The sequence below is a fragment of the Stegastes partitus genome, unplaced genomic scaffold (genome assembly GCF_000690725.1).
Source record: "Stegastes partitus isolate 25-593 unplaced genomic scaffold, Stegastes_partitus-1.0.2 Scaffold1129, whole genome shotgun sequence".
NCBI classification, from domain to species: Eukaryota; Metazoa; Chordata; class Actinopteri; family Pomacentridae; genus Stegastes; species Stegastes partitus.
Window position 1 is genome coordinate 230,401 of NW_007578860.1, and position 12,878 is coordinate 243,278.

The window sequence follows — 12,878 nt, forward strand, 5'->3', positions numbered from 1 at the left end:
CAGGGTTGTCTGAAATAAGTTGTAGTTTGTCCTAAATGTCTCAAGAGCGTCTCCGACATGACAGAAGCTGCTCCAAAATGACTTCAAAATGGCAAAAATGTACAAACCTGCACAAAAGTTCTCCAAATTAGTCCAAAATAAGTTTGAATTTGTCCTAAAGGTCTCAAAAGTTGTCAAAAGTTGCGCCAAAAACATCCAGCATGACAAAAACTTGTCTAAAATGACATGAAAATGCACAAACCTGCACAAAATTACTCAAATTTAGTCCAAAATAAGTTAGAATTTTTTGGAAATGTCTAGATAGTCACCTGAAGCCACTCATATTCATCCAAAATTACTTGAAAATTGTTCAAATTGCGAAAAATTTTCCAAAATTTGTCCAAAACATCTTAAAAACAATCAAAATTACTTCAAGGTTGCCCAAAATAAGTTGTAGTTTGTCCTAAATGTCTCAAAAGTGTCTCCAACATGACAGAAGCTGCTCCAAGATGACTTAAAAATTGGCAAAAATGCACAAAACTGTAATAAAGTTCTGAAAATGAGCCCAAAATAAGTTTGAATTTGTCCTAAATGTCCAAAAATCATCCAGATTTGTCCCAAACAGGTTATAATGTGATGCTTCACCGTGCTGGATGTGTCTTCCACCAACTGGCTGCTCTGTTCACTGTTTCTGAACCAGGCTGCTTTTATTTATTCATCCAAAAAAACAACCTGTAGTGGAAACACTGCATAAAGTTCAGCCTGAACACTCGGTTGGTTGCAGCTGAGTCACGATGTTATGGTTGCACCGAGGAGCTCACCGAGGTGCAAATGGTTCATTTCTGACTGTCTTTCTCTGCCGTCACAACTCTAAGCTCAGATTTGTTTATTATTTTGGACAAAACCAAAAGTCAGGCGTGATCAGTTCAGTCAGAATCAGACGGTTCTTGGTGTTTTTATAGTTTATGGGTGAACAGATGGTCTGGTTTTGCTGTCCAGTCAAGTCACCACTGTTGGGTAACGACCAAACCTGATGTAAAAACTAGATTTTGCGTCTTTAGCTAAACCTCATGATGTCGGAAAGGCCGACTGTCAGAATAAGTTACGTCTCAAACCTCCCTCGGTCAGAAAGGCCACATTTCCGTCGCCATTTTCCATCATTTGAGCCTCGTCTGGAGCTTTTTAACGACGATATCTGGTCGTATTTTCTTATTCAGCGGTTTAGTGACTCCAGCTGTTCGTCCTGATGCAGCCGACTCCTGAAATGACTTCCTACAATGAGCCTTCTCTTTGCCAATTTTGTAGAAAGTTGCACCACATTTAGGCAGAAGTTTGACCAAACTCTGTCTCTAGTAGTGGATTAAACCTCTTAAACTCATCTCTGTGTGTCAGAGTTACATCAGAAGAGTTTTATTCCCGTTAAAATGATCCCTTCTGGTTTGGTCAGTATGAAACCCTGAACTCTTCACAGCTATGAGCCGTGGTGTCGACTAGCCTGTAGTAAACTAGATGTTATCAAGGTACAACATGGACTTTCACTGGAGCTGCTCTTGTTTTCTGATCATGTTTGCGGTGAGCAGATGTTTTCGCTGAGTCGCAGCGTAGCAGAAATACCTGCAGAGGTTTTGATCGTCGGCGGTTTGTCGCCTTCCAGTGAGTCAGTCACAGAGGAAACGGTGAAACCCTGCCGTTCTGCAGAACCTCAGCGCAGCGTCACACTTACTGTTGAGGTTTGGCCTGGAGACACGCTGAGGTTAGCGCTAATAACGGGTCGGGGTTATCCGGGGTTTGGACTGAGGTCACGGCCGGGTCACCAGAACCGAAAGCACAGCGGCAGTGTGAACGTCAAACCAGCTCCGGTGTTCACATGTTTGATTTAATCTCATGGATGGAACCAGTTTGCAGCATTCAGAGCTGGTTGAGAGTCTTTAGATTCAGTTCTGGTTCCGTTTATCTCGTTCCCACCCTCAGATTGTGACGACGTGCGATCAGGAAAACAGAAATTCCTTCAGAAGAATCTCACTTTTATATTTGGCAGGTCTTAAAACATAGAAAGAATCCTGTCTCTAGATGATCAGCTGGTAGGTTCTGGAGATCAAACGGTCCTTCCATCATCTAGAACTGGTTCTGACCAACCACCATCACACATGCTGACATGAGCCTGGAAAGTTTACCCAGAATGCACGTTGTAAAGTTTCCTCTGCTGAATGATCAGAACCAGAACCACATCCAGAGTACCGATGATTGTTTGTCATAGACATTAAACTGTTACCACGACAATACATCCCATAACACTGATGCCACCAGCTCAGCAGAACTGGATTTTTGCACTTTTGGACATTTTTTCCGAATAATTTTTGATGGTTTTCAAGGAGTTTGGACCATTTTTTCATTCTGGTAAAACTTTTGCTGATTTTGGAAAATTTTGTCATTTTGGGGAAATTTTTCTAAATTTCTAAAAAATCATTCTTGGACACTTTTGATGCATTTTGGAAAACTTTTAGATAATTTGTTTGTTTTTTTGTTATTTTAGTCATTTTGGACAATGCTTTTCATTTTAGATGTTTTCATCCAGTTTGGAAACTCTTCTCTTTGCATCTCTGACATTTGAACATTATTTTTGTTTCATTTTGGAAAAGCGTCGAGACGTTTGGATGAATTTTAGTCAAATTGGACAAATTGAGTTGTTTGGGACGAGTTGTTGTAACCTTGAAATCATGAAATTCTGAATAATTTTGGAAACCAGAAACACATCCAGGGCACCAACTCTCATTTCTGTGATACATCCCATAATACTGATGCTACCAGCTGGTTCTACAGAAAACCAACAGAAACCAGATCCAGTGTTCAGACGGAGACACCTGGATGGATGTAGAACTGATCTGGTGTCAGGTTCTAGCAGAACCCAGATGTGTTCTTCCTCCTAAATGTCATGTGTCTATCTGAGGTACTGATGAAGTTCTGAGGCTCAGAAATGATGGAAGAAGTCCATTAAGGTGATCAATCTGGACCCTCCTCTGTGGATGAAGGCAGAACTCTGCACGTCTTCAGTAAATAAATGAAAGTTGTCGTACTCTCGACATCAGCTGACTCTGAGGAGGCCTCGTCGAAGCTTCTTTCTCAGATGTGGTTGATTTTATGGCCCAACTGAAAAATAAAACCACAAACCCTCTCCATCACTTCTCATAACTCTGCCTGAAAGTTGTTGCTCAGCGTTTCCCCTGTTTGATATGGTGATGTGGTGAATTCAGGCAACACCCAACATGGTTTCTGCACATTTTCATCATCCTTTGTCCTACTTCTGCTGCGGCTCACAAGTTTACTCTGACAGAAGTGTTTCGACACCCGGCGGACTCGTTGAGTGTCGTCACGCCGCCGCCTGATGCACTGTGGATCTAACAGACGTGATCAACAGCAGATGTTTTAACCTGTCGCAGCAGGAAAAGCAAAAGAATTGATTTTGACGATACAGTTTAACGAAAATCGAGCTGGAAGCCGACGTGCTGCACAGTTTAACTCTCGGCTCTTGTTCCTCGTTGAGCTTTTACACAAGCAGCACAATTAACAAACACAAAATACGCTCCAGACATGAATGCACCAGAACTAAACAGCATTTGTGATGAACAGGGAGAAGAAAACAACTAGAATCAGGAAAATAAAAACTGTTCTGATCCAGAGTAGGCAACCCTTCATGGAGATCAAGTTTAGAGATATTTCCAATTAAAATCAACCAAATCTGAAAGAATTCCTCCTTGGTTCTGTATCTGCAGAACCTTTATCTACTGACCAGAGTTCTACCTTCAGACTGTGAATGTTCCAGAGGTCCAGGTCCTTGAAGTCCACAGAGGAGGGTCCAGATTGATCACTTTAATGGACTTTTTCCATCATTTCTGAGCCTCAGAACTTCATCAGTCCAGCAGATAGACACATGACATTTAGGAGGAACAACACATCTGGGTTCTGGTAGAACCAGATCAGTTCTACATCTATCCAGGTGTCATCGTTGAAAAACAAAAAACAAAACCCCAAAAAAGTCATTTGAAGACGTCAGCTTTGGCTCTTTAACTATTTCATGACGTTTTATGGACAAAAATAGTTGATTAATGACTTTGAATTGTTCAAAATTTAAAACAATTTTGCCCCAAATGACTTAAATTTGTCGAAAGGCCGAGAATCTTTTTCCGAATTGACTCAAACTGTGACAATAGTGACAAAAACTAGTCCATAAAGATCCAAAACCCTGACCTACATGAGTTCAAAAGTTGTCAAAATTATTTAAAAATTGTCCAAAACCCCTTGAAATTGGTCAAAGATTATTCCCAAACTGACCAATATAGTCACATTTTGACACTTGCAAAGGAAAATCCAACCGACTGGGTCAATAAATAAAAGCAGCATGGCTCAGAACCAGAGAACAGAGGAGCCAGGTGTTGGAGATCCAGCATGGTGGAACATCTTTCTACAGTAGAGAGGAAAAGTTATTAGAAATTTACACTTTTTTTCAGTATTGGTAAAACTTGTGGTTGTTGTTTTTTCCGTAGAGATTGCAGTGAAGAATGATCGGGTTTCAGTGGGTTGACGCTCCTTCAACACATCACCAGGCTCTAAAATTAGCTTCTGCCCCGTAAAGAGTTTCTTCTGGCGGTTTTACTTTCCGACGGTTGACGAACTCTTGTAGGCGTTTTTTGTGTCTCTACTGCTGCTCAGGAGATGGATAGATAGATAGATAGATAGATAGATAGATAGATAGATAGATAGATAGATAGATAGATAGACAGATAGATGGTCAAGGTTGAGCTTCAGGGGACCGCTACGATGTGAAGCTAACTTCCTGTCAGCCTGGTCCGTGACTGTTGGGTGAAATATTAAGAATATGAAGAAGGTTGTCGGGGGACTTTTTTTTCACTTTCTGCTGCTCAAGCAGTTCCTCCTCCTGTGGTTCAACTTTCCAACAGTCCAGGAACTGCTGTTTGATCTCGTTCAGGTTCAGAAGATGAGTGTTGTTGCAGAACTTGTCAACCACTGAAAAAAATAAAAATAAAACCTGATTCCAGCTTCTTAGATGTGAATATTTTCTGGTTTCTTTTCTCCTCTATGACAGTAAACTGAGCGTCTTTGTCGTTTTGGGACTTTGGGAAACACTGATCAACTCTGTTTTTAGAGACCAAACAGCTGATTGATGAAGACAGGAAATAATTGACAGATTAATTGACAATAAAAAATATTTGTGAGTTGCATTTTAGAGCCACTACTGAGCAAATAAGTCAAACAATCCTTTTTTCACATCTACAATCACACATTCGGCATCAACAAACTCATCACGCTTTACGTTTGCTGTGTGCTGGTGTTGCTGGGAAGCTGCCGATACGTAACAGGGCCAACAAACCCACCATTTAATCCACAACTAGCATCAAGGACTGATGTTGTAACTGATCCCAACTTGTTTTAATGCATGTTTTCAAGCTGAACCCTCCACAATGCTCCATGACTGCCAACATGGAACTTCCTGCATGAAATGTCAACTCTATATCCTCCACTTTGTGTTTGTCACGTTGTAAAGCACATAAAGCTGCGTTGCTTCTCCTTGATGAGGACATCTCAAGCTAAGAGGCTTTTTGTTCGACATTTTAGAGAGCAAACTGCTAATTTATTAATCAGGAAAATAAAATGAAACCAGTCGTGAGTCGCAGTGTTTTTCAGAACCTTTGTGTTTTAGAGCCACTGCTGCAGTTTGCAATCAAAACACATGCAAAGACGTTGTCATGGTGCCCCTCCACTGGCTAAACCCCCACAATGCTTGAGGTGTATGTTATCTAGGACAGGGCTATATTCTAAAACAAACCCTTCACTGGGACGTCCCTGAGTTAAAGGACTTTCTGTTTGCTCTTGTCCAGGCGAAGGAGTTGCGGCAGCAGGCCTTGACGTACCGCCACCGAGCCTGGGGAACCAACTTCTCCAGAGACCACCTGAGCCAGCTGCGGTCTGAACACAACATCCTGTGGGAGCCGACGGACGCCACGGACTCACCGTCCAACGCCGCCACCGCCGACCCCGACAGTCGCAGCACTTCCCACGTGGAGGCGCTGGACCTGGCCAGGTGAGACGCTCGACAGGTAGGAGGTAGAAACATCGTCTACAAACTCAGATTTCTGACTTTCTGTCCGTCTGTTCACTCCAGTAGCTCCAGTAAGACGCCATCGGTTGCAGGTTCAGGTGACAAACGCCACATGAGCAAGAAGACACAAACAAACCCACGAACACCTTCAGGTCCTCCTGCTGAACGACGTGCAGCCTGGGGAGAAGAAGAAGAAGAAGAAGAAAACTCTGATGAGTATGTTTCTCTGCAGATTCTGATCAAACGCTCACAGTATTAATACATAACGTTGGGTACTTTGGTATCGATTGATTTAAGGTTTGACTACATACAGATGTGGCTCTACACACGACAGATGTTTATTGATCCAGTAGGTTGGATGTCGCTGACAGAGCTGCCCATCATGTGGGATCAGACACGTGAAAATCAAGCAAATAAATGCAGCATGGCTCAGAAACAGTGACCAGAGGACCAAGTTGTTGGAAGATGCATTCAGCTGATGGTGGAACATCTTTCTGCAGCTGATGTAATTAATGATGAAGCATTAGAACATCTATCAGTGTGCAGAGTCACTATTTTTATTCCTGTATTCTGAGTTGTGAGTCATTTTGGATGTTGACTAAGTTTTTTGAGACATTTTGGACAAATTTTAACTTATTTTGGACAAATGTTGAGTCTTTCTAATGATTTTAGGGCTTTTTGGACACACAATGACCTATTCAGGACGGATTTTGAGTCATTTTGGACAACTTTTTGCATTTTGGGCGATTCTCAAGTCATTTTGGAGAAGAAGTTTTTGTCATGGTGGATATTTTTAGTGTCATTTTGGAGGATTTTTGAGACATGCTGGAGAAGCTTTTACTGTTTTGGGCGTTTTCTTTGAAGTAAAATGACCTGTAGTCGTCTTTATTATGGTGAAAAGTGTGTTCCAGGTTATATTTGGCTGCTGAGTTTCCACAAAGCTGCACGTGGAAACAAACTTTAGTGTCCTGGATGGAGATGCATTTAGCTTAGGTGGCTAATTTCAAGATTTGGTAACGTCTGTAAGGACACATTGAAGAAAAACCCTTCAGCGTATATTCAACCACAACAAAAGATCGACGTGATTTCAGTCTGTCTTTGCCCAAACGTGATCACATTTCTGGTTAAAACAGAGAAAGTGTGTCAGACACCTGGAAGTGTGTCATCCAAAAAAAACACCAAACAAGATCAAAGAAACTTCTCTGAAGCTGACTTTGTGTTTCGCTGTTGTTGTGTTTGTGCAGAGAGGAGGGTCGGCTGCCGACTCCCATGCTGAGAACGAGGCCGGTTCAGAGGACTCACCACGACCTCACCACTCCTGCCACCGGTAACCAGGAGCAGCCAGGTTCACAGCACTTCATTCATTTCCTGGAGACTTACCGTCACCTTAACCTTGACTTAACTGTACCGACACACGCTCTGGGTCGCCATGTTTCCTCATAACTGTTTCCGTAACCAAGTTTGCAGTAAATAAACTCAACGAGGTGGTGCTTTAGGCGACGTTAGCCTCAATAAACGCAGTAAAAGAAGCCGGAAACAAGACAGCTTAAAAATGTTCAAGAAGAAACAAACAACACTTTGTCCATCTAGGAGAGAAATTTGTCTTTCATGTCATCTGGTATCGGACGTGTTTCATGGTGTTCGGAGGCAAAGAAAGAAACAGCCAGAAGCAAACTTTTTTCCATCTCCCATGAAGCTCCTTAACTCTCTTACAGAAAACTCCAGAACCACCTCAGGTGGGCGTAGAGTTTTCTGATGCCCATAGAAATACGTCACGGAAACACAGCTGCACTTTGAGATGAGTTGGTGAAACAGTTATCACCTGAAGAACCCAATATTTCATTCAGGAGGTGGTGAAGACCAAAAACAGAGCTAAAACTGAGAAAATACCGGATTTCTGTATTTTTATCCTCTTAAAAACATCTTTTGAATCATTTTCTTTTGTTGCTTGTTGTGCAGCGATGACCTCCTGTTTCATTTGTTTGATGTGTTTTGATAAACATCATTTCTGGAGATGTTGAAGCTTTTAAATGGTTTCTCAGGGAGGACGTTTCGTTGAAGTCAAAACTATTTGGGTCTATAAACAAATCAAATTGTCAACATTCAGCTAAAATCATTTATAGAACTAAGTTTTGGGTTCTGAATAACAAAACAGTGCAGCAACATATTTCCTATTTGAACTGACCCAAGGCTGTGGTGGAGGCTGGCGGAGATTATTCACACAACAGCATTCACAGCACTGAATGTTCATCAACAAGCAGCTGAACAGAAGACTGGTGAACCTCAGTCTGGCTCAAAGGACCAGTAAAAATGGTGCCGAAGAAGTGACGAGAATCCCAAAGACGAATGCCACAAACTGTCTTTTATTAATTTATACAATTTGACCCAACAGGCAGAAATCTGAAAATAAACACCATCCGATGAGTTTGTTTCATTCATCTGTGGACTTCAGCATGTTTCTGAATTTAAAGCTCCAAAGTTAAACAGATTTATGTTAACACGTCTGATCTCTGTCCGTTCTGCAGGAGGCGCTATCCTCGTTGGAAAGCTGAAGGGCGCTGATGACTTGTCTCCATACAAACAGGTAACAACGCTGTAAATACGCTGTTTTTTATTATATTTCGACACTGATTTCAATCTTTCTCTGTTCAGAGATCGATCTCGGCCGTTTCGAGGGCGGAGACTGCCGTCGACCTGCCGGTCAAACCCAAGGAGGCGTGGTCAGAGGTGAACCCCGCCTCCACTAGCCCCTCCCCCGACCACAAACCGTCTTCCAGCCGTCTGTCTAAACCAATCAGGACGAAGCAAACGCCTCCATCCCCCGTAGCTCCGCCCCCTCTGGTGCCGCCTCCACAGCACTGCATCCAGGGAACGCTGAGACACCCGGACTTCCAGCACAACGGTGAGCGTCTCGACTGGGACGACTGGTGGTGATTCAGGGGCTGCAGGTTCTGTGCAGGTGGACGTTGCATGTGAGACTGTACGGGACCATTTCGATGATAATCACAGATATATTTCAGCTGAAAGAATTCACAGCAGCGACTGAAACTGTTTTGAAGGTGTAGTGGCTGCTTCACCAAAAACTTCTCCGTCCGAACATTTAAATGTCTTCACGTTCATCTTCCTCCTGCTGGGATGTTCTGCAGCCGACCTTCAACCATTTCTTTAAACAGTTCTTTGAAAAAACCCCAAAAGTTTCTCAGCTAACCATCAAGAAATTGTTCCTTTAAGCACAAAAAATGGCACCCCAAAGAACTCTCATCATTACTTTACGTGGTTCTTTAAAGTTCTAAAGGTTCTAACTGAAGGTATTTGGTTTGGTGGCAGAGAAAATCACGAAATTAGAGCAGCAGCTAATGATTGTTTTCATCATTATTTGAATTATTTCTTCTACAGAACGTCAGAAAACACAAACCACAAGATGACATCTCGTCCACTGAGAAAAGTAAAGGTACTAACTGGAACCAAGAATGGTTCTTTTCAGTGATGCCATAAAAGAACCGTTTTAGTTCCACAACGGACCATTTCTTGAAACGGTTTCTTAAGGAGTCCACAAAGATTTAAAAAAAAAAAAGATTCCTTTCGACACCATGACTTGCACTCCAAAGAACCGAAGGAAAAGTAGGTTCTTTAAGGAACCGTTTTCCAGATAGTTCTTTGTGAGTTGATCTGTTCTGATAACGGGACTTAACAGTTGTTGAGTTGTTTGATCTTTAACGGGAAAAAGTCAAATGTAAGAATTGTTTTCATTAGGACACATTTAACATTCAGGTTCCTGGTCAGATGGAACATTTTACACGATACCAGTTTGGGTTTTGTGAAGCTGTGATGAACGTTTCTCACGGTTCTCTTGATGTTTTCGTAGAACAAGTGATTCACTGATAATAAAAATAAGAGAAAGTTGCAGCTCTAGTTTCATTCTGCCACCAATGAAAACGAAGAACCTGTAGCTCAAAGAGTATGGACATGAAGAACCATCTCCTAAATAGAGGTTCTTCAACTGGTGATGGTACTTTAAAGAACCAGAGCCTTTTAATGAACCATTGTTTTTCTGTGAGTAGCAAAATAGAACCATGTAGTTCCAAACAGATGACTATATGCAACACAAGACTATCTTGAAAATGGTTCCTTAAAGAACCTGCTTTTTGTACAGTTCTTTGGAATGCAATTCGTGGTGTCCAAAGAAACCATTTTTCTGAGGATTCTTTGAGTCACCTTTGTTGTTTGTTTGTGGAACTTAAAGTGGAACCTTCATGGCATCACTGCGGAGGACAATGTTTGGTTCCAGGTAGCACCTTTAGTTTACACTCTGAAGAAACATTAAACCCAAACGGGGGAAACAGGAACAAATGTTGAGGCGATAATCTTCAGAACAAAAGCAAAAAAATCCTCCGACTTTAAAGTTCTTCATGAGTTCTGCTGTTCAGCTTCAGTTCTGCTGTTTTCCAAAGAAAGAACCAAAAACAAACCGTTGTTCTGATAACTGATGACGTACAGACACACAAACATGATTCAGCGAGTGTCGGGTTTTACAGGAACCCAAACAGAATGAGGTGTTTTATGGTCTGATGGATCTCTGCCATCTGTCCTGGTTCTCCTCAGGTGACCTCGGTCTGAGGTTCAGGGAGCTGCAGTGTTCAGGTGGCGGCTGTGGCTCCGACGACGGTGAGTCTCTACGAAACAAAAACCTTTAAACGTGTTCAAACTGGGCTGAACCGCCTCTAACCAGCTCTGTGTCCGTTCACCACCAGACGACCGGCTCTCGGTGATGTCGTGGCGCTCGGCCGCCTCCTGCTCGATGGCGTCCGCTGTCCTGGAGCGCGCTCAGAAGAGACGGGAGAGCTTCTGGGGGAAGAGATGACGTCCGGCCTCCGCTGCTGTCGCCGCGGAAACTAGCGTGTGCTGTGTGTAGAGCTGAGTGGTTAGTGTGTTGGAAGCGTGTTTGACAGGAGAATCAACGCTGAATTTATTCATGTGAATGATTTTGTTGCTTCTGGTGTAAATGTGAACGGAGGTCGTTCTACATAAAACCAACCAAATCTGAACCCAGTTCCTCCAAACCTCCTCAGAACATCTGGTTCTGTATCTACAGTAACTTCATCTAATGAGACTGAGACACCTGGATGGATGTAGAACTGATCTGGTGTCAGGTTCTAGCAGAACCCAGATGTGTTCTTCCTCCTAAATGTCATGTGTCTATCTGCTGTACTGATGAAGTTCTGAGGCTCAGAAATGATGGAAAAAGTCCATTAAAGTGATCAATCTGGACCCTCCTCTGTGGACTTCAAGGACCTGGACCTCTGGAACATTCACAGTCTGAAGGTAGAACTCTGGTCAGTAGATAAAGGTTCTGCAGATACAGAACCAGATGTTCTGAGGTCAGGTTGGAGGAACTGATTGGGTTTTTATTGAGCTCTTCTCGCTGCTTGCGTCCTCCCGCAAAAAATCAGGAAGTTGTTGGTTGTAAACGAGCAAAACCTAAACTCCTCGTCAGCTTTCAGGTCAGCTGCAGTTTGTTTCCTCCTGAGAGGAAAGACGTTTGACCCGAATGCTTCCTAAAACGTTCTTTACAGGCTTCCTACGTTGTTTGTTTCAACACAACCAATCAAACACTCGGGCTGCGTTTCCACTAAAACTCCCAGGAACCTTTAGTTCCACCCTCTCATGCCCGAGAACTTTCCAGGGAACTACCGTCACCGTCGCCTCTGATGGTGTAACGCCCGGTGAAGACGAGGAAGGTCAGTCAGCTGACCCTGAAGGAGAATTCCAGTTTATTTCCACCTTCTTGTGTTTCGTGTAGCCGATGAGTCTCTAAATTGTGCTCGTTGTTGTCGAGACCTGATGACCTCAGAGGACGTCATTAATCAGACAGAAGAAAATATATTTCCTTGATTACTTATGAATCCGTCGCTACAAGTCCTGGAAAAAATAGGAGCCTCCACAAACTCTGTTCATTTTAAACCAGTTTAATGTGTCACGGCTGATCATGGATGTTCAGTTTCACCAGGGAACGCAGTTTTATTTGTTTTTTAAAGAATCTGTTTAGTGGAAATACTTTATATTTCTGGTGATTTAAAAAAAAAAATAAAACATGCAATAAATAAAGTGATTTTGATGAAATAGCCAAATTTTAATTTTGAATAATTTTAATTTGATTAATTTTCCTGAATTCTTTCTGTTTTTCTGGTTTCTTGGTAATAAATGATGCAATTTTGGCAACTTGTTGAAGTCAAAATGACCTTCAAACCCCTTGGCAAGGGTTTAAAAGAAGAATTTATTTCAGCGTGCTGTGTTTCCCATTAAAGTAGCTAACTCTAAACGTTGTGCTAACTTTGCTAAACTCTGGTGTAGAGTTTCAGGGAAACAGAGTTTAGCGGAGGGGAAATTAACATGCTAAAGTCGACCCATCCATCCACCCCGACCTCCTCCATCTAACCCTGGTCATAACTGCTTTGACCACTAGAGGGCGCTTCACCAGAAAACACAGCTAAACGTAGCTACAGTTTAGTTGTATAGTCATGTTTGGAAGACAGGGCTTGACAATACTACGGTAAATGTTTGTTTAGGTTGGTTAGGTTTCGGGAAATATCGTAGCTCGAGTTAAAATAGATGCTTTGTTCCGCCGTCCATCCACCCTGACCTCCTCCCTCTGCTACTGTCACAGTTACTTCGACCACAAGAGGGCGCTTCAGAAGAACGGCTGTACAGTAATATTTGGGAGTCAGGGCTGGACAGTACTACAGAACAGCTTTGTTTGAGTTAAAACAAGTGGTTAGAACAGATT

General features: G+C 42.4%; 1 protein-coding gene across 1 annotated transcript in view; it reads left to right on the forward strand.

The window, feature by feature from the left end:
• The window catches only part of mdm1 (Mdm1 nuclear protein), an 18,616-nt gene extending 7,351 nt beyond the window's left edge, over positions 1–11,265 (forward strand). Inside the window, exons 10-16 of the mRNA XM_008296453.1 lie at positions 5,874–6,076; positions 6,158–6,310; positions 7,339–7,421; positions 8,620–8,678; positions 8,747–8,996; positions 10,697–10,759; positions 10,846–11,265. Of these exons, the coding sequence (XP_008294675.1) occupies positions 5,874–6,076; positions 6,158–6,310; positions 7,339–7,421; positions 8,620–8,678; positions 8,747–8,996; positions 10,697–10,759; positions 10,846–10,955 (921 nt within the window). The 3' untranslated portion in view covers positions 10,956–11,265. The remainder of the gene's footprint in view (positions 1–5,873; positions 6,077–6,157; positions 6,311–7,338; positions 7,422–8,619; positions 8,679–8,746; positions 8,997–10,696; positions 10,760–10,845) is intronic.
• The last annotated feature ends 1,613 nt before the right edge of the window (positions 11,266–12,878 follow it).